Below are 19203 nucleotides of genomic sequence, written 5' to 3' on the forward strand. Positions count from 1 at the left end.
GTCCCCCGAGCACCACCAGGAGTAATTCCTGAGTGCAGAGTCATCCTGAGCATCACCGGATGTGGCCCAAAATGAAACCGAACAAAATCAAAACAAAACAAAACAAAAATGCTGCCAGAGCCAGCTTGTAGGTTCTCAGGGAAAGCCACGTGCGAGCCAGGAGGCAAGTGCAGGTAAGAATATGCTGCCAGGGCCTGGAGAGATAGTACAGTGCATTGGGCACTTGCCTTGCAAGCTGGGTTTGATCCCAACACCCCATATGGTCCCCTGAACCTGCCAGGAGTAAGCCCTGAGTATAGCCGGGTGTGGCCCAAAACTTAAAAAAAAAAAGAATGTGCTGTGAGCTGCAGCCTACTAGTGATGGAGAAGAGGAAAAGAAGGCCTTGGGGTTGCCGTATGTTGAGGGGGATGAGGCATGGAGCCTCCTGAAGGGCCAGTACCAGGCTAGGGGCACCTTGGGAGGAGAAGGGCTGCAGGAAAGTTGGGATGTGAGGGGTGTGTGTGTGTGTGTGTGTGTGTGTGTGTGTGTGTGTGTGTGTGTGTGTTGGGGGCTTGTCCTCTTACAAACTTTCGCTTCTCTAGAGGAGCAGGGAGAGGGAGGAGAGGTCGGTGTCTGCCTTGCTGGGGAGAGGGGACAGCATTGAGCTGGGTGCCCAGTGCTGTTGAACCTGCTTCTGTCTCAGAGCCAGTCGGCACAGCTGTGAGTTTTTTTTCAGCAGCCTGGGGGTGGGTGTGGGGAAGGCGGCTGTCACCAGGCTGGGGGGTTGGGGAGGGGCTAGATTTGGGGTGGAAGGCTGGGTGAGGGGATTCGAGAGCTGGCTGGGGGGCACCCAACCCTCTCTGGGGTCCAGATGGAGGCAGAGCTTATCTGGTCAGGCCCAGAGGGTGTGCAGATGTTAGTCAAAGGCCCTGGGGACTGAAGGGTGTTCTGGGAGGTATAGAGGTATAGGGCAGGGGCGAGGAGAGGAGGGAGGGGTCAGACTAACCACTTTCCACTTCTGCCTATGAAGCATTGGGCCAGCTGGGGCCCTGGTTCGGGCTCAGGTGGGGGTCGTCCAAGTATCTGAGAGGCAAGGACATTCTTCAAGGTCACAGCACCCTCGTGTCCGTCGGGATCCCAGTGGCCTGGTTCTACAGCCGTTGGGTGGGTGCAGGGTCCTGCATCCAAGGTGGCGAAGGGGACCCGAGGAGGCCGTACCTTGGGTGTAGGACTGGTGGCTAACATGGACAGACGGTACTGAGGTGACCAGAGCTGGGCTGAGTGGGGGCTCAGGGCCTAAGCTGGCCTTTGCTTGGGGTCCCCTTCTTGCCTAGCCAAGAAGGGCCTGGGCTGGGTGACCCCGGTGGGTCCCTTCACGGTCTCCCAGTCTCCAGTCTGGAGAAGGTGGCACTGCCAGGGCTCTCAGAAGTAGGGCAGGGCTGGGGGCGTGGGAGGAGGCAGACCTTCTGGTGCCTGCCCCCGCACCTGCTGGCTCGCTCTCTCAGCCACCTCTAGCCCCTCCCTGCCCAGCCTCTGTGTGGGGGGAGGACCTGCGTGTGCTCCTGTCTGGGCAGGAAGAGCCCATTTGGGAGGAGGAAGCTTCCAGCCCCTCCTCCAGGGCCGGCAGCGCTGCCAAAGCCCAAACCGGACCCACCGCTCAGGGCGGCCACAGCCGTGTCCTGGAGCTTCGGCCGCTCACTGGGCAAGGGGAAGGGCTGGGGGTGGCGGGGAAGGAGAGTGTGCTGGGCCCAGGCCCTGCCCGGGCCCTCCAGGACATTGCGTGGTACTTAGGAGTCCAGCCCGGGCCCAGGACCCCGCCCCTAGCTCCACGGGAATGGCAGCCCAGAGGCCAGCTTGGGAGCTCGTCTGCCCCAGGAGCCAGCCCCGTGAAGGGACAGAGAGGGCTGCAGGCTGTGTGGTCGCGGCCAAGTCACCTCCCCACGCTGGTCCTCGAAGCAGCTCCGTTTCCCAGGGTTCCAGGAGCAGACTCCCTCCTGAGACACGAGGGCAAAGAGAGCTGACAGGCTGTGACCCGTTTCCCGATCTGTAGGAAGGCGGGGCGGGGGGGGGGGCAGAGCTGGCCCAGCGTTGCCTGCAGGTGGTCCCAGCCCCTCGCTCCCCGCATCCCTCAGCCAGTGCAGAGCTGAGCCCCCGCCACCGCCTCCGTGTTCCAGGTGAGGAGCCGGAAGAGGAACCGAAGGTGAAAACCCAGTGGCCAAGGTCTGCAGATGAGCCCGGGTTATACATGGCACAGACAGGTAACCCGGGCCCGCCTCCTCCCGCGGCGGTGCGGCCCGACTGTGTGGCGTCTGGTGGCACGTGTGCTTGGCGTGTGCTCGTCTGTGTCTGCGTCCTGGAGCTCGGTGGTGTCTCGGCCACGTGAGGCCCGCGGGCGGCGCTGTGGCGGGTGTCAGGGTAGCAGGGTCCCCGTCAGAGTAGTGCCCGGGAGGGGCCCCTGCCGCCGACGCTGTCCCTCTCTCGTAGGCGACCCCGCGGCCGAGGAGTGGTCCCCGTGGAGTGTGTGTTCCCTGACGTGTGGGCAGGGACTGCAGGTGCGCACCCGCTCCTGCGTGTCCTCCCCCTATGGGACCCTGTGCAGCGGGCCCCTGCGGGAGACTCGGGCCTGCAACAATTCAGCCACCTGCCCAGGTACGCCCGTCCTCGCCGCCTGCCCGGGACTCGGCCAGGCCCCCCGCCCAGAAGTGCTGGGGTCACCTCTTCCTTTCCACTCAGCCCACCTGACCTGGGGTGCGGGGACACGGTGGACTCAGGTCTGGGCATCTCTTAGCCCTGCTCCCTGCATCCTGGTCACCTGGGCTCAGCTTTGTACCTTCATCCCCCCTCCCCGTACCCTGTGGTCCAGCCCCACCAGCACCTCTTGTCCGTCTCCCAGATTCGCGTAGTCACCTCCTCACCCCGACTCCTACCTTGGCGGTTCAGCCTGTCCATCGAGATCAAAAGCAGTCGACACTTTTTGCCCCCTCTGCCCCTCCACTTGCTCCTCTGCCTCCCCGAGACCCCCTCAGTGCAGCATGGTTTGTGGGAGGGGTGCATGTGTCTGCCGGGACAGGGGGTGGAGCAGCAGGGGTCCCCGCCCCGCAGTGTGCCCTGGGAGTGAAGGGTCTGGAGAGTTAGAGGAAGGTCCGCCTGGGAAGGGGTCTGGGTGCCTGGGGCTGTGCAGGAGCCTGCAAGGGGTTGGGGCAACTGTGTTCCCAATCGTGAGCTCTGTGTCTGTGTCCGTGCCGAGGGTCGTGTCTCTGTGTGTGTCCACGCGCTTGCCACCGGGGAGGCTCTTCCCTAGCCCCAGGCCTGTCACTTTGGATGGGTCTGGGGGAGTGGGGGACGGGCTGGGGTAGGGTGGAGTGGGTGAGGGATATGGGGGCCTTTCCTGTGCCCCGGGGAGGGGAGGGATCCCCTCCGCTCCTGGGTTGATGGAGGCTCCTGTGTGAACTGGGACTTAACGCCTCCACATACCCACTCCCCCACTTAAACTCTGAGCCCTGGGGGGCCCAGAGGGACGGTCCTGGCAGCAGGTCCAGGGAAGAGCCAATGAGGAGCAGCCGCTGAGCTGTCCGAGCTCCTGATTGGTGGACGAATGGGCAGTGGGCAGGGCCAAGGAGCGGCCCTGCCACCGGCCACGTGCTTCCTTGCAGTTCACGGCGTGTGGGAGGAGTGGGGGTCCTGGAGCCTGTGCTCCCGCAGCTGCGGGCGGGGGTCCCGGAGCCGGATGCGAACCTGCGTGCCCCCCCAGCACGGCGGCAAGGCCTGCGAGGGTCCCGAGCTGCAGACTAAGCTCTGCAGTATGGCCGCCTGCCCGGGTCAGTAGCGCCCAGTGGGCTTGCAGGCCGGGTGGGGGTGTGGAGACATGCGGGGGGAGGCAGTCAGGGCCAGTGCCCCCTAGATTAGACCGTGCATGGGGAGTCTGGGGTCCGGTGAAGGTCCTTCCAGTGGGGGAGAGGATCTGCTCCTAGCTAGCTTGAGCTGGAACCCTGTGGCCCCCAAGGGGGTGCTGCTGGCCAATCAATACCCATTTCCCTCCGCCTCCAACTACACTCACATGCCTGTGACCTGCTGGACTGGCAAGGGACACAAAATTGAGCCACGGTGCGGGCACAGACGGGAAGGTGCTCCTGCAGCCCCAGAGCTGGCTGGCGAGGGTCCCCGTGGTCCTAGAGTTGGGACCGGCTGGACCAGGCCTGGCACCAGCTGCTCCCTACAGCCCCCCTCCACCCGCCCCTCTCCCACCTGAATGCCTAGTAGACTCTGCCCTCTCCCAGCCGCCCCCAGCGGCCCCCACACCTCCTCCTCAACGCCCCCCACCCTGCTTGTGTCTCCCCATGCAGTGGAAGGCCAGTGGCTAGAATGGGGTCCCTGGGGCCCGTGTTCTGCATCCTGTGCCAACGGTACCCAGCAGCGCAGCCGGAAATGCAGTGTGGCGGGCCCGGCCTGGGCCACGTGTTCCGGCTCCGTCACCGACACCCGTGAGTGCAGCGGCCTTGAGTGTCCAGGTGAGGACTCGGTGCCCAGGTGGCAGGGACGGCCCAGGTTGGGGCGGGGCGCAGGGCTGCCTCTGGAGCCGTTCCTGCCGCCCCCTCTGCCCTGCAGCCACAGACGGCAAGTGGGGGCCATGGAACTCCTGGAGCCTGTGCTCCAAGACGTGCGACACCGGCTGGCAGCGCCGCTTCCGCATGTGCCAGGCCACGGGCGCGCAGGGCCACCCCTGCGAGGGTACGGGCGAGGAGGTGAAGCCCTGCAGTGAGAAGAGGTGTCCAGGTACTGGCCGCTGGGGGCTGGGGTCAGGGCGGGGCCGGCCGCGGGTGGGCCGGGCTGAGCTGCTGCTCCCCCCACAGCCTTCCACGAGATGTGCAGGGACGAGCACGTGATGCTGATGACGTGGAAGAAGGCGGCTGCTGGCGAGATTATCTACAACAAGTGCCCCCCGAACGCCTCAGGTGAGGGCTCTGCCTGCCAGCCCTCACCCCCTCCTCTCTTACTATTATCCTTATTTTTGGTGGGGGAAGGGACCTTCACACCTGGCAGTACTCAGGGGTTACTCCTGGCCCCGCACTCAGGAATCACTCCTGGTAGTGCTCGGGGACCATTTGGGATGCCGGGGACCGAGCCCGAGTCGGCTGCATACGGCAGACAATGCCCTACCCGTGTACTGTTTCTCTGTCCCCTTGTTTCTTAGCTACTTTGGTGGTGCCAGGGTGCAAACTCGGGGCCCTGGACCAGGCGGGCCAGCCCCAGCCCCAGCCCCCTGTTGTTCTTGCTGCCCCCCTTTGTGTGTTCCCACTACATCAAGCCTCCACTTTGAGGGGAGCGGGACGCTCAGACCCTCACCCCAAACCCTCTGTCCTGTCCCCGGCAGGGTCTGCCAGCCGCCGCTGCCTCCTCAGCGCCCAGGGAGTGGCATACTGGGGGCTGCCCAGCTTTGCCCGCTGCATCTCCCATGAGTACCGCTACCTGTATCTGTCCGTGAGTGCCCCGCGGGGTCCTGGGCTCGGGTATGCGGGAGGAAATGAACGTCTCCTTCCCCCGCCCTGACCCTCTGTGGATGTGGTGACGCTGGGCCCACACGCTTCCTTGGTTCAGGGGCTCCTGCCCTGTGCTGGGTATAGCTGGAGGCTGCCGGGGAGCCAGATTTCTTGCTTCTGCCCCTGCACTTTAGCCTGTGCTATGCCCACTTAGGTCTGCCTCTTCTGGCCTCTCCTGGCCTCTCCTTTTCTGGAAGGTTCTACTCATATGGAGGGCCTAATTCTCAGGAGTCTGCCCTTGGCCTGGCACATGGTTGGCATTGTACCCACCTCCGAGCTGTTGTCAGTAGGGGCGTGTATGTATGTATGTGTGTGTGTGTGTGAGTGTGTGTGTGTGTGTGAGTGTGTGTCCTTCATGAGACTGGGAGCTGCTGGAAAGCAGGGACAGGGTTGAATTTACTTTTGTGTCCCTAGCGCCCACCCCAGGCCTGCCGTGGGCTCCGAGTGTTGTCACATGGTGTGTGGGTATGACGAGTGTGTGTTGGGTACTTACATAGCAGGAGACATGGGTGCTACTGTCTGGAGCAGGCACAAGCGCCCCCCCCACCAGGAGTGGGAGGGTCCCTGTCTGCACGTGGGATGTCTCTGCTTCACCTTCTGTCTGAGCCCCTTTATCCCTCTGTGCGTCTGTCCCGTCTTTCTGGGACTTCTCTCTCCTCGGTCCCCTTCCGAGACTCGGCCTTCCTGTTGGGGCTCTCTGGGCGTCGCTGACCTTCCCCCTCCTTCCTGCCGCCTCTGTGTCCCCGCTGACAGTGACCCGCCTGTCCCCTGCAGCTCCGGGAGCACCTGGCCAAGGGGCAGCGCATGCTGGCGGGGGAGGGCATGTCGCAGGTGGTGCGCAGTCTGCAGGAGCTGCTGGCCCGGCGCACCTACTACAGTGGGGACCTGCTCTTCTCCGTGGACATCCTGAGGAACGTCACTGACACTTTCAAGAGGGCCACCTACGTGCCCTCGGCAGACGACGTGCAGGTACTGGGGCGGGGGCGCCCAGGCCTGGCCCTGCAGGGACGGCGCCCGCGGGCCAGGCTCGGGAACCTCACACGCTGCTGTCCCACAGCGCTTCTTCCAGGTGGTGAGCTTCATGGTGGACGCAGAGAACAAGGACAAGTGGGACGATGCGCAGCAGGTGAGGGCTGGGCTGCCGGGCCGCCGGGCCCGGGGGGAGCCTGCGCCCCTCAGACCCACGCGCACTCTGTCCCCCAGGTGTCCCCAGGCTCCGTGCACCTGCTGCGGGTCGTGGAGGACTTCATTCACCTGGTGGGCGACGCCCTCAAGGCCTTCCAGAGCTCTCTCATTGTCACCGACAACTTGGGTGTGTGCCCGCGGCCGGGCCTGGCGCGGGAGGGCCCCCTCTCCTTCCCGGGGTGCCGACTCCCCTCGGCTGACCTCTGCTCCTTATCTCTCCGCATCTCTCCCTCTCCTCTCTGCGTGCGTGCCCCCCACCTCCACCCTCTGTTGTCCCTGTGCCGGCCCGTCCCCTGTCTGTCCCCGGTGGTCTCTGCCGCCCCCGCCACAGTGATCAGCATTCAGCGGGAGCCCATCTCGGCCGTGTCCAGTGATATCACGTTCCCCATGCGGGGCCGGCGCGGCATGAAGGACTGGGTGCGCCACTCGGAGGACCGGCTCTTCCTGCCCAGGGAGGTGCTCAGCCTGTCCCCCCCAGGGAAGCCCACGGCCACGGGGGCAGCCGGCAGCCCTGGTCGGGGCCGGGGCCCAGGCACGGTCCCCCCCGGCCCCGGGCACTCGCACCAGCGCCTCCTCCCCGCGGACCCTGAGGAGTCCTCCTCCTACTTTGTCATCGGTGCTGTCCTCTACCGCACCCTCGGCCTCATCCTGCCACCCCCCCGGTGAGTGCCCGGGAGGCCCGTCCTGTGCCGGCTCCTGTGTGCCATCAGCCCTGGATGCGGGTATTTCTCTGGCTGCCACCTGGCCCTGCGCACGGGTGCTTCTCTGACGGAGACGAGGCTGCTGGGTGGGCCCTGGGGTCTGGCTCTGGGCTCTAGCCCATTCTGCGCCTCGTGAACTCAAGGCCTCCCCCTGGGCTCGGTGTGCTGCTGGCTCCCTTCCCTCCTGTGGCACCTCTAGGGGTCCCAAGTGGGTCTGGGCAGCCCCGGCAGGAGCTGACCGCACACCCTGCTTCCCAGGCCCCCGCTGGCCGTCACTTCACGGGTTATGACAGTGACCGTCCGGCCGCCCACCCAGCCACCAGCCGAGCCCCTCATCACAGTGGAGCTGTCCTACATCATCAATGTGAGTGGGGACCCCAACGGGGCTCTGGGGGGACCCCCCTGGTGTGGAGGCTGGCTGTGATTGCTAGCGGGACCTGTGGCAGGAGTGAGGCTGGGGGGCGTGACCGGCGGGTGAGCACCTCACTGCATGCGGCACGTTCGCCTTCCTTCTCTCCCCAGGGCACCACTGACCCCCACTGTGCCAGCTGGGACTACTCCAAAGCGTGAGTTGGGGGGCTCTGGGCAAAACCCTGGACTCCTCCTCTGGCAGGGGCCTCCCGCCTGAGCTTCCTCAGTGCCACCCTCGGCCTTGCGGGTGGAGGACCTGTCCGGGGGCTCCTAGCAACCTCTTTGGGGACCCGGCCTGGCCCTCACTGCCACTTGACCCTGGGTGGGGACTGGCCGTGGTGAGGCTGCGGAGGGGCCTCATTCCCCTCTCCCCCCTCCAAGAGATGCGAGTGCGGGGGACTGGGACACCGAGAGCTGTCAGACCCTGGAGACGCAGGCGGCCCACACCCGCTGCCAGTGCCACCGCCCGTCCACCTTTGCCGTGCTGGCCCAGCCGCCCAAGGACCTGGTGAGCGCGGGCAGCCCCACGGCATAGGCAGATGCTGAGGGCAGGAGTGACCCCTACCGTGCTTCTGAGCGGGGGCACTCGTGGGGTTCTCGGGGATGACACGTGTGCACAAACACGCGTGTCTGCCCGTGAAAGTGAGTGCTGGCGTAAATCCATGCCTGTGTGAGCAAGGTGGTGAGGGGTGACCCAGAGTGGGTTCCCTCGGTATGGTTCAGGGAGCAAGTGGGGGTGGACCCTCCTCACTCTCCTCTCCCCCAGACCCTAGAGCTGGCGGGCTCCCCCTCCGTCCCCCTGGTGATCGGCTGTGCTGTGTCTTGCATGGCGCTGCTCACCCTGCTCGCCATCTACGCTGCCTTCTGGAGGTAGGCGTGCTGGGCGGGGCAGCAAGGGAGTGCTGGGTAGTGCCACGGGGTGCTGGGCAGGGCAGTGCAGGGGAGGGTCACTGGGCAGGGCAGTGCAGCGGAGGGTCACTGGGCAGGGCAGTGCAGGGGAGGGTCACTGGGCAGGGCAGTGCAGGGGAGGGTCACTGGGCAGGGCAGTGCAGGGGAGGGTCACTGGGCAGGGCAGTGTGGGGCGGGGGTACCGGGCAGGGCAGTGTGGGGCGGGGGTACCGGGCAGGGCAGTGTGGGGCGGGGGTACCGGGCAGGGCAGTGTGGGGCGGGGGGGTACCGGGCAGGGCAGTGTGGGGCGGGGGGTACCGGGCAGGGCAGTGTGGGGTGGGCGGTGTGGGGTGGGGGTACCGGGCAGGGCAGTGTGGGGTGGGGGTACCGGGCAGGGCAGTGTGGGGCGGGGTACCAGGCAGGGCAGTGTGTGGGCGGGTCCCGGGCAGGGCAGTGTGGGGTGGGGGTCCCGGGCAGGGCAGTGTGGGGTGGGGGTCCCGGGCAGGGCAGTGTGGGCGGGGGTACCGGGCAGGGCAGTGTGGGGTGGGGGTACCGGGCAGGGCAGTGTGGGGTGGGGGTACCGGGCAAGGCAGTGTAGGGTGGGGGTACCGGGCAGGGCAGTGTGTGGGCGGGTCCCGGGCAGGGCAGTGTGGGCGGGGGTACTGGGCAGGGCGGAGCGGGGAAGGGGACTTGGACAGGGCAGCTCGGGAGAAGGGCGTGCTGCAGGGCAGCGTGAGGGAGCTCTGCATGGCACGGGGCTTGGCCAGCCAGCGCCGCCCACAGCCGCCTCTGCCCGCGATGCGCCCCCAGGTTCATCAAGTCCGAGCGCTCCATCATCCTGCTGAACTTCTGCCTGTCCATCCTGGCCTCCAATATCCTGATCCTTGTGGGCCAGTCGCGGGTGCTGAGCAAGGCAGGTGCAGGCTCGGGCGCAGGACTGTGTGGGGGCGCAGGGGGTGGGCGAGGCCGTGAGTTGCACGTGTTTGCGTGTCCTTCCTGTGTGTCAGGATGGGGCGTGGGGTGTGTTCCGAGCTCGCGTGTCTGTGGGTGCCCGTGCCCAGCACCCTGGCTCCGCCGTGCACCGTGTGTGATGCGGGTGGCATTTGCGAGCTGGGCTCCGCGTGGGCAGTGTGCGCCCACCTGCCTGTGCCTCTGCACCCGGGGCCCCTTGCCCTCTGGTGCACAGTGCCAGCTGGGCGTGCGGGCGTGGGGCCCGCCCAGCTGTGACGTGCAGCCGGTCCTCTGTGCCCGGTCTGTGCGTGGGCAGCCTGCTCGCCGCCTCCCGGATGCCGAGTGCTGCGCGCGTGTCACTGGGCTTGTATCGTGCTGCGTGTGGGTGCAGGAAGTCGGGGGTGCCTGGCAGGGCTCTGTGGGGGGTGGAGAGTGGTGGGCGGCCCTGGCAGCGCCCAGCAGTGGGCACGGGCAGCTGGGCCCCCTCCTGCTGTGGTGGCTGCTCAGGGCCACCCCCCTCTCCCTGCAGGGCGTCTGCACCATGACGGCCGCCTTCCTGCACTTCTTCTTCCTCTCCTCCTTCTGCTGGGTGCTCACCGAGGCCTGGCAGTCCTACCTGGCCGTCATCGGCCGGATGCGCACCCGCCTCGTTCGCAAGCGCTTCCTCTGTCTGGGCTGGGGTGAGCAGGATTCAGGCTGGGCTCTGCCAGGGGCCAGGGGCGGGGATGGGCCTCAGCCTTGGCCCTGGCCAGTGCTCTGGACACAGGGCTCAGTGGGGCTGGGGGTCAGGGGCCACGAGGAGCCGGCCAGCGGCCTCACTGTGGCCCCTGCCCCCAGGTCTGCCTGCCTTGGTGGTGGCGGTGTCTGTCGGCTTTACCCGCACCAAAGGATACGGTACTGCTAGCTAGTACGTGACCCTCTGGTGGGCAGTGGGGTTAGTGGACCTCTCAGGGCCTCTGCTGGGCGGGCCATCAGGCATTCGTAGGCCTGTCCCCGCCAGGGAATCTCCAGACAGATTCTTCCCTGGCCCTCAGTCTCAGTTTCCCCAACCGCAGAGCAAGTGCTAGGACTGGAGTATTGAAACCTTGAGCCCTGTCTTGTGTGGATGGTCAGGGTGGGTCCCCCTGGCGCCCCCACCCCAGCCCTCCGGGATTGCTCCCCGTGTTCCCAGACCTCTCAGGGGGAGGCCGAGGCTCCGTGGGTTTGGGCCAGTGGTCGGCGTGTGTCTAGCAGCCTGCGGGAGGCGCTGAGGGGGGTGGTGTTGAGTGCGGGGTGAGCCTGCTGGTGACTGACCCCCGCTCCCCCCCACCCCCCAGCTGCTGGCTCTCCCTGGAGGGCGGCCTGCTGTACGCCTTTGTGGGCCCTGCGGCGGTCATCGTGCTGGTACGTTGCCCCCGCAGCCACTGGTGTGGCAAGGGGGACTCCTCCCCACACCCCGCTCCCACCCGGTGGGGGGGTCTTCTTACTGAGGGGCACCTGGTGATCGTGTCTCCCCCCCGCCGCCCCGCCGGGCCCCAGGTGAATATGCTCATCGGGATCATCGTCTTCAACAAGCTCATGGCACGCGACGGCATCTCTGACAAGTCCAAGAAGCAGAGGGCTGGGTAAGGGCGCCTCTGCCGCTCGGTCCCGTGGGGACTGGCGCCGGAGGGAGGGCCGCGGCCTGTCTGGGCAGCACCGGGCTGGACAGTGCCACCTGGGCTCCCTGACCTTGGCAGGCAGGTGGGCACCCGGAGTGCTCCGCCGCAGCCCCTCACCCGCCCTAACCCACCTCTTTCTCTCTCGTTTGCCCTCCCCTCTCCCCTGACGGGGCTCACGCTGCCCCTTCTCCCCCCCGCCCGCCGTGTGTTTCTCCCTCTCCCATGTCTGTGCCGCCCCCTCGAGGTCGGAGCGGTGCCCCTGGGCCAGCCTGCTCCTCCCCTGCTCAGCGTGTGGAGTGGTCCCCAGCCCTCTGCTCAGCTCAGCCTCGGCCAGGAACGCCATGTTAGTTGTGCCCCCGGCGGGGATGGCGTGGGGGGGGGCGGGGGGGCGAGGGCGGGGGAGGAGGCTGTGGGCCCAGTGCCTGGAAAGCCTGCCGCACACGCACGCGGGCTTGGTGTCGAGGTGGCAGGGGGCGGCTGGGAGCCATGTCTGTGTTCCCGGAAAACGCTGGGTTCCTGGGCCCACCCCTGCTCCCCGCCCCTGCTCCCGCCTTGTGTTTTATACAGTCGTGGTCCCCCCTCCCCCCACCCCACAGTGGCTCCTAGACTCCTAGGCCCTTAGAAGCGGGGAACCCTTCGGACCCCAGAGTGGCAGAGCTCTGCGGAAGAGACAGGAGCTAGCCATGTTAGCACGAGTGACCCAGGGTCTGGCCGTCCTCCTAGGGTCTGAAACTCCGCGCTTCAGAGGGATTCAGTCTCACACTTGGGGCGCAGAGAGTCAGAAGATCATACCCCCAGACACCCCTCCCACGCTGCTACCCCCCCTAATAAATAAGCAGCTGAGAGTCTGAAAGTGTCCCCTCCCCCCCACCCCAGGCAGGAACAGAACACGCCCCCTTCCAGGGCTCCCTTCAGGCCTGGCCTGCCCCCAAGCTCCTGAGTCCTGGGGGTGGGCGTGTGTGGCGGGGGGCGGTCCGGGCCTCTCGGCAGGCAGCTGACCACATCTCTGGGAAGCTCGCCCTGTCATCTGCCTCCCGACCCCGACCCCACGTGTCCCACACCGCCCCTGCAGCTCGAACTTGGAGGTGGCCCAGCTGGGTCTGCCTCCTGGCCCTGTCTGTCTCTGCCCAGCTGGGCACACTCCAGCTTCCTCATCTGTAAATTGGGATAATAATCCCCGTGCCTATTTATTGGAGTTGTTTTGATCACAATGGGAACTAACGTATGTAAAGTGTGCAGTGTAGGGCCTGGCAGAGAATTGGTGGCTAATCAATGGCAGCTCTTAGGACTGTGATTACACCCTCTCCCGGGCTTGGCGCTGCCCTCAGGGGCGGCGACTGCTGTGCCCACCCCCTGCCAGGCGGAACAGCCCTGCTGCTCTTCCCAGGGCAGGCCCTGGCCCCCTGCCCATCTCTGCCCGCCCCCGCTCCACTCCCGCCCGCGGCCCTCATGAGGATGGTGGCGTCTGGCCCAGTAGGGCAGGCCTGCGCCCTGGGCCCCCCACTGCAGCTGGCCTTCTCCCCTCCACACGTCCCCGGCCCCGGGGCGCAGAGGTGTGTGTGCGTCTGACCCCTGGCCCCGGCTTTGACCCCCAGCTCCAGTTCTCCATCTTTGTGTCCAGGGCCTGAGCAGCTCCCGGGAGTCAGGACATGGCCAGGGACTGGAAAGGAAAGGGTCCCCGCCGCCCCCGCCCCGCCGTGCCTGCTTCACCTCCCGTCCGAGTGTCCGTCCCTCTCCTCTCCCAGGATCTCCGTGTTCCCGTGCACGAGGGGCTTGGGACCCCCAGCCCCCTGCGTCTGTCTGCCCGCCAGCTCTCTCTCCCTCCGTCCCCCGGTGTCTGCGTGTCTGTCCCTGCGGCCACCCCTGTGCCCTGCCCTCGCCCACGCTCTCTGCTCTCCGTTTTCCGTCTCTCTGCCTCTGGCTCGCGGGCGCTCTCCCGGGGGGTCTCGGCCCCTGCGCGGGTGGCGGCAGGGCCCGGGCTGAGCAGGGGCGTCTGCTGCTGTCCTCAGGGCCTCCCTCTGGAGCTCCTGCGTGGTGCTGCCCCTGCTGGCGCTCACCTGGATGTCCGCCGTCCTGGCCATGACCGACCGCCGCTCCGTCCTCTTCCAGGCGCTCTTCGCCGTCTTCAACTCTGCGCAGGGCTTTGTCATCACGGCCGTGCACTGCTTCCTGCGCCGAGAGGTGGGCTGCGCTGCCCCAGCCCCCCCCCCACCCCCCTTCCCGTGTGCACGAGGACAGCAGAGACCCCGTCCAGTCCCCCCAACCCGGGCAGCCCGACCTCAGTGTCCTGGGCGTCCCCCTGCCCTCTCCCCCAGTCCAGTGTCAGGACCCGCCCCTAGCGGGACCCCCCCTGCTGGGTGCCTGGGTGGGAGCCAAGTCAGTGTGGCCGGGGGGGCCCAAGGGTGGCCTCAGGCCCAGCAGGCCCCCCGCTGCCCCCAGGTTCAGGACGTGGTGAAATGCCAGATGGGCGTGTGCCGGGCCGATGAGAGTGAGGACTCCCCCGACTCGTGCAAGAATGGGCAGCTGCAGATCCTGGTGAGTGGGGGCCCAGGTCGGGGTGGGGGTGCTGAGCATGTCCCCGCCCTGCCCGGGGCCCCTCAGCTGCCCACAGAGCTGGGTGAGGTGACCAAGTCCTTCCCACCTTTACTTCCCCTCCTGCGAGCTGGGGCTGGCCTGTGTCAGGGTCCTCCAGGACGTGGTTAGGCAGTGTGCCGGGAGCAGCAGCCCCCGGGGGGGGGAGGGTGGGAAGAACCTGGACACCCCGCCAACTCCCCGGCTCCCTCGACCCCCTCTGCCCACCTGCTCTCTCCCTCTCTGCCTCCAGTCAGACTTTGAAAAGGATGTGGATCTGGCGTGTCAGACAGGTGAGTCTGCCGGGCAGAGCTGGGGGCTCTGGGGAAGGGTCAGGAGGGAACCCCCCTGCCCGTGAGGGGGTGATGGGAACTGGCTTTGAGTTACAAAGCCCAGTTGGGAGATGCAGCTGGAATGCCACATCCTGTGTGACTCTGGGCAAACAGCTCCTGTCTCTGAGCCTGTTCGTCAACAGAGGGAAGGAATCTGACCTCCCAGGGCGGAGAGGAGCCTTAGAGGACACCTGAGGGGGAGCATGAGGACCCTCCTGGTGGTCTCCTTCTAGCAGCGTTTCCTTGATCTTTTCAGTTTTATTTTGGGAGTGGGGAGGGAATGTCCAAGAAGGGGGAGGAACAGGCCCTTTAGACAGACTTGGGGTGTGGCCTTGGACGTCAGGACCTGTCCTGCGGCCCGTGGGAGCTGCACCCCAGGAAGAGGGGCCACACACGGCTTACTCAGGGGTTACTCCTGGCTCTGTGCTCAGGAATTACTCTCGTAGGGGCCTCTGGGATGCCAGGGATCGAACCCGGTTTGGCCACGTGCAAAGCAAGCTCCCTACCCACTGTACTATGACCCGGGCCCAGGAGGGGGTCTCCCTGTCACTGTCAGGAGTCCAGGGGTCCCCACTACCCAGACATGCATCCTGGACATGGTCCCCACTGCCCAAGATACCCGGATGCTGCCCCCACCAGCGGAGAACCCTGAGGCTTCCGCTCTGTGACCCACCCCCCTCCCACCCCCAGTTCTCTTCAAGGAGGTCAGCACTTGCAACCCGTCCACCATCACGGGCACGCTGTCCCGCCTGTCCCTGGACGAGGATGAGGAGCCCAAGTCCTGCCTCGTGGGGCCCGAGGGCAACCTCAGCTTCTCACCACTGCCTGGCAATATCCTGGTGCCCCTGGCAGCCTCTCCGGGGCTGGGGGAGCCGCCACCCCCGCAGGAAACCAACCCCGTGTACATGTGCGGGGAGGGGGGCCTGCGGCAACTCGACCTCACGTGGCTGCGGCCCACGGAGCCCGGCTCCGAGGGGGACTACATGGTGTTGCCCCGGCGGACTCTGAGCCTGCAGCCCGGCGCAGGGGCCGCGGGCCCCGAGGAGCCGCCGCCACGGGCACGGCCCGAGGGCACTCCCCGGAGAGCTGCCAAGACGCTGACCCACGCAGAAGCCTACCCCAGCTTCCTGTCTGCGGACCACCCGGGCCTGGGCCTGGGCCCCGCCTACGGGTCTCTGCAGAACCCCTACGGGATGACCTTCCAGCCGCCACCACCCACCCCAAGCCCCCGCCAAGTGCCCGAGCCGGGTGAGCGCAGCCGGACCATGCCGCGAACTGTGCCTGGCCCCACCATGAAGCTGGGCTCGCTGGAGGTGAGGGGCCGGGCAGGGGCAGCCCCCCAGGGGCATCTCCGCACACTCCAGGCTGTTGTCCGCTGTGGGCTGCGGGGCTGGGTAGGACGTCTGCCCACTCAGAGCCTGTGACTCAGGCAGGTGCCACGGGCTGCGAGGGTACAGGCCTGTGGGTGCTGTCAAGCACCCCTGAGCTCTCTCGGGCCTCCGTTTCCTCACCTGCGAAGTGGGATAACGGCGCAGCCACCTGATGGCGATGAGTCACGGTGAGGAGACGCGCCCTTGTGTCAAACAGGAAGTGCTCAGTAACGGAAACTACTGCTCTTCCCCGCCCTGAGAGCAGCCCGAGGGGCTGCCGGGGCGTGTGGTCACCAGCCCCCTTACCCCGAGAAACTGTACGGCCCCTCCCTCTCCCTGCTGACCCGTTTCTGTGGGACCCTCCCAGCCCCCAGCTTAGTCCCTGCAGGAAATCACGGGGAACCAGCAGGTGGCAATGGCCGCTGGAGAACTCTGGAACTTTCTAGAACTCTGTAGATGGAGGGGTGGGGAGGCTGTGGCAGGAGTCACAATTCAGACATTGTTGGCGGCTTATGTTTGGCCTCAGAATCCCGCTTTCCCGTCCTCCGCACAAAGGAAATTAAGTTAGCAGCTAGGAGGTTTGCAAGTTTAGTTTTTCTCCCAAAATGTTTCTTGAACATTTGGTGCCTGCTCCCGCTGCAGATGGCAGGAACAGGAAGGCGTAACAAAGACAGAGAGCTAAACGCCGGCTCTGTGGAGGGGGGGCCCTGTGTCATGGCAGGCGTGGTGCCTCGGACACCTGCTGGGTGGGCCCGAGGAGGGGCCAGTGCTGAGCTCCCTGTGTGGGAGGTGCCACATGCTGTGCCTGTGACTTTGGGGGTCAAGGGCCACATTCAGAATTCGGATGTAGGGCCAATAAGCCGGTCTGGAGTGCCAGGGGAGCTTGTTTGTTCTCTTGGGCACAATGCATAGGTGTTCAGTGTGGGGGGGGGAGCACCCAGGGGCGTCAGGGGGCAGAGAGAGGTGTCCTGCTGTGGTCAGAAAGAGCAATGGCCCAGGCAGGGCCTGCATGCACAGGGCTGGGCTGGAGAGCAGGAGAGGGGGCCTGCAGCCCCTCGGCCTAGGACTTGGGTATGTAGACTGTGGTCCTGGCGACATCTCTGAGGGCCTTGGGCAAGCACCGCCCCCTCCCCACCTTGTCCCCCTCAAGCTGGGCGAGTTGGTGTTGGTCGTGGCACGGCCTTGGTGCCAGCATCCTGAGACACCCATTGCCCTTCCTTGAGCAGCTGGCACTTTGTGGGGGCCTTGGGGGCCACGTGAGGGCCCAGAGAGGCATGTAGGGGGCCAGGAAGGCAGGGCTTGGTTTGGCAGGAAAACGGGCACCCGAGGGGAGTTCTGAACATCTGAGCTCCTGTGTTTGCAGGAAAAGTGGGATGTTTGGGGGTCAAGGAGAGCCCCCGACGGCAGAGGATGAGGTGGGGCAAGACCCAAGGGGTGCAGCAAATGAGCCTCTGGGCTGTGCCCCAGCTGGGAATCCATCTGTGGGAAGGCTGCCTGGGCACCCTGTGCCAGTATACCCCTGTGGGTGGGGAAGCAGGGCGCGCGCAGTAGGGGCCAGCACGAAGCCGCAGCCCTGCGCTGGGCCCCCACCCCTGACCTTAGGTGTGATTTTGTCCCACACCGCCCTGCTGGGCCCCGGGAGGGCCGGGGAGGGTATCGGGCAGCGTCTCCCGGGATAGTGCGCCCCCCTCACTGCCCTGTCGCTTCTTTCCAGCGGAAGAAGTTACGGTATTCGGACCTGGACTTTGAGGCAAGTGCTAGGCATCTGGTCTCTGTCTTGGAGGGGCCACTCAGGGAAGGGAGACCCTCTGGGGTTGTTGGGGCGTCCAGGCCCCATGCCGTGCTCCCGTGAGCTCTGTCCAGGCTCCCCTCCTTGCCCCACACCAGACTCAGAGGGCAGGACCCCGGGGTGCGGCCCACCCTGGGCTGTGGGGCTGGGTCTCCTGGGCTGCCAGGGGTGGGGGACAATGTGTCTGACGCCCGGTGCCCCCAGAAGGTGATGCACACCCGGAAGCGGCACTCGGAACTCTACCACGAGCTCAACCAGAAGTTCCACACCTTCGACCGCTACCGCGGCCCGTCCACGGCCAAGGTGAGGCTCCCGGGGCCGCCCCTGCCCTCAGCTCAGGCTCCCTGGGCGCCCCCTGCAGTGACCCCCTGGGTTGCCTCCTGACCCAGCCCCTGTTGCAGAGGGAGAAACAGTGGACCGTGGCCTCAGGTGGGGCGGCCCAGCGGAGTGTGTCCGGCGTAAGTGACCCCCTGGACCGGGTGAGGGTGCTCGGGGCCGCCTTCCTTTCCTGCCCTCTGCTGGGGCGGCCTCAGCTGCTCGCCTTCCCAGGGGCCTGCTCAGACGTGGTCGTTCTGGGCTGGGGGGCGCACAGAGTGGGTGAATCTGGGGCCCGCTGGGATGGCTGGGCGAGGACAGCCCTCTGGGCGCAGGGGCAGGGCCCCGGCCGGAGCTGGGCAGCTCTGGCCTCCACCGCGCCCACCCACCCCCGCCCCCCTGTGCTCTTCCTGAGAATGGGTGAGAGGGAGGGTCCTGGCTGTCTCCCACAGGAGAAACCCAGCCCGGGGGAGCGTCCCAGCCTGTCCCAGCAGCGGCGGCAGCAGAGCTGGAGCACCTTCAAGTCCATGACCCTGGGCTCGCTGCCCCCCAAGCCCCGCGAGCGGCTGGCCCTGCACCGAGCAGCGGCCTGGGAGCCCGCAGAGCCCCCCGACAGCGACTTCCAGACAGAGGTGTGAGTGCCACGCCGGACTGGCGCTGCGTATAAATATATATATCTCTCTATTTTCACACTCCACTTTGGAACCACCCCGGAGCCGGCGCCCCTCCCCTCTCCCGAGGGCTGGGCAGGGAGGCGTAGTGGACTCAGCGGGCTGGGGGGGCCGGGCACGGTGTGTGGCCTGTTCCCCAGAGGCACCCCAGCCACGGGAGCCCCATCTTCGCCCCAGCCTGTCGGTCCCTGTCCCGGGCTGGGGAGGGGGGAGGGGAACTTTGTTGGGAATAAACTTCACTGTATGGACTTGGCTCTGGGCTGTTTGCGTCTGGGGGAGGCCCAGCCTGGGGAGCCCAGCGTGGCTTTGACTTCGGGGCTCCCCTCCCTGGCGCTGCCTGCTGTCGGGGGACAGGGCGGCCCTGACGGGGAGGATGAGCCTTTGTCCTGAGTCCTGGGTGGCCGTGAGCCCCTGGTCCAGGAAGGCAGACTGGGAACGTGGGTCTGGAGCCTTCCCCGGGGCGCTGACGGCTGAAGCTCCTCATCAGCGGGTTTCAGAGGCTGCTGGGCTGGAGCCAAGGCAAAGCTCAGAGACCTCAGTTTCTCCATCTGAGGGATGGGAACGGGATGGTGCTTATCTCGTAGGTCCATCTGGAAAGTGTTGGTTGAGAGTGTGACCCAGAATATGTACATGTGCATGCACACACATGTGTACATACCACCCATGTACCCACACACACCCTGAACACACACCACACACACATACACCCCCACCCATCCCATATCCCCCCACTTCCCATCACACAACACCCCCACATCCCCTACACATCACATACAATACCCTTCACCCCACACATACCCACACTTCCCATATGCATCCCCACACCCCCCCACATACAGGTACTCACACTCTGCACACCACA

General features: G+C 66.2%; 1 protein-coding gene across 12 annotated transcripts in view; it reads left to right on the top strand.

Annotated features, from left to right (window-relative positions):
* ADGRB2 (adhesion G protein-coupled receptor B2) overlaps positions 1-18589 on the top strand; it is a 34648-nt gene extending 16059 nt beyond the window's left edge. The window contains exons 3-31 of one of the 12 annotated variants that reach the window (XM_055137360.1): positions 2155-2238; positions 2465-2629; positions 3634-3798; positions 4324-4488; positions 4586-4753; positions 4831-4932; positions 5352-5458; positions 6292-6486; positions 6575-6643; positions 6721-6829; positions 7034-7364; positions 7662-7767; positions 7926-7969; positions 8196-8322; positions 8581-8684; positions 9513-9615; positions 10183-10333; positions 10491-10560; positions 10970-11036; positions 11172-11257; positions 11538-11636; positions 13303-13474; positions 13733-13828; positions 14118-14157; positions 14887-15509; positions 17281-17316; positions 17560-17658; positions 17745-17813; positions 18123-18589. In XM_055137360.1, the coding sequence (XP_054993335.1) occupies positions 2155-2238; positions 2465-2629; positions 3634-3798; positions 4324-4488; positions 4586-4753; positions 4831-4932; positions 5352-5458; positions 6292-6486; positions 6575-6643; positions 6721-6829; positions 7034-7364; positions 7662-7767; positions 7926-7969; positions 8196-8322; positions 8581-8684; positions 9513-9615; positions 10183-10333; positions 10491-10560; positions 10970-11036; positions 11172-11257; positions 11538-11636; positions 13303-13474; positions 13733-13828; positions 14118-14157; positions 14887-15509; positions 17281-17316; positions 17560-17658; positions 17745-17813; positions 18123-18308 (3938 nt within the window). In that variant the 3' untranslated portion in view covers positions 18309-18589. The remainder of the gene's footprint in view (positions 1-2154; positions 2239-2464; positions 2630-3633; positions 3799-4323; positions 4489-4585; positions 4754-4830; positions 4933-5351; positions 5459-6291; positions 6487-6574; positions 6644-6720; positions 6830-7033; positions 7365-7661; positions 7768-7925; positions 7970-8195; positions 8323-8580; positions 8685-9512; positions 9616-10182; positions 10334-10490; positions 10561-10969; positions 11037-11171; positions 11258-11537; positions 11637-13302; positions 13475-13732; positions 13829-14117; positions 14158-14886; positions 15510-17280; positions 17317-17559; positions 17659-17744; positions 17814-18122) is intronic. The other 11 variants (XM_055137362.1, XM_055137361.1, XM_055137363.1 and 8 more) reach the window with 11 other exon arrangements.
* Positions 18590-19203: the final 614 nt, after the last annotated feature.

The sequence above is a fragment of the Sorex araneus genome, chromosome 5, assembly GCF_027595985.1.
Source record: "Sorex araneus isolate mSorAra2 chromosome 5, mSorAra2.pri, whole genome shotgun sequence".
In the NCBI taxonomy this organism is placed as follows: domain Eukaryota; kingdom Metazoa; phylum Chordata; class Mammalia; order Eulipotyphla; family Soricidae; genus Sorex; species Sorex araneus.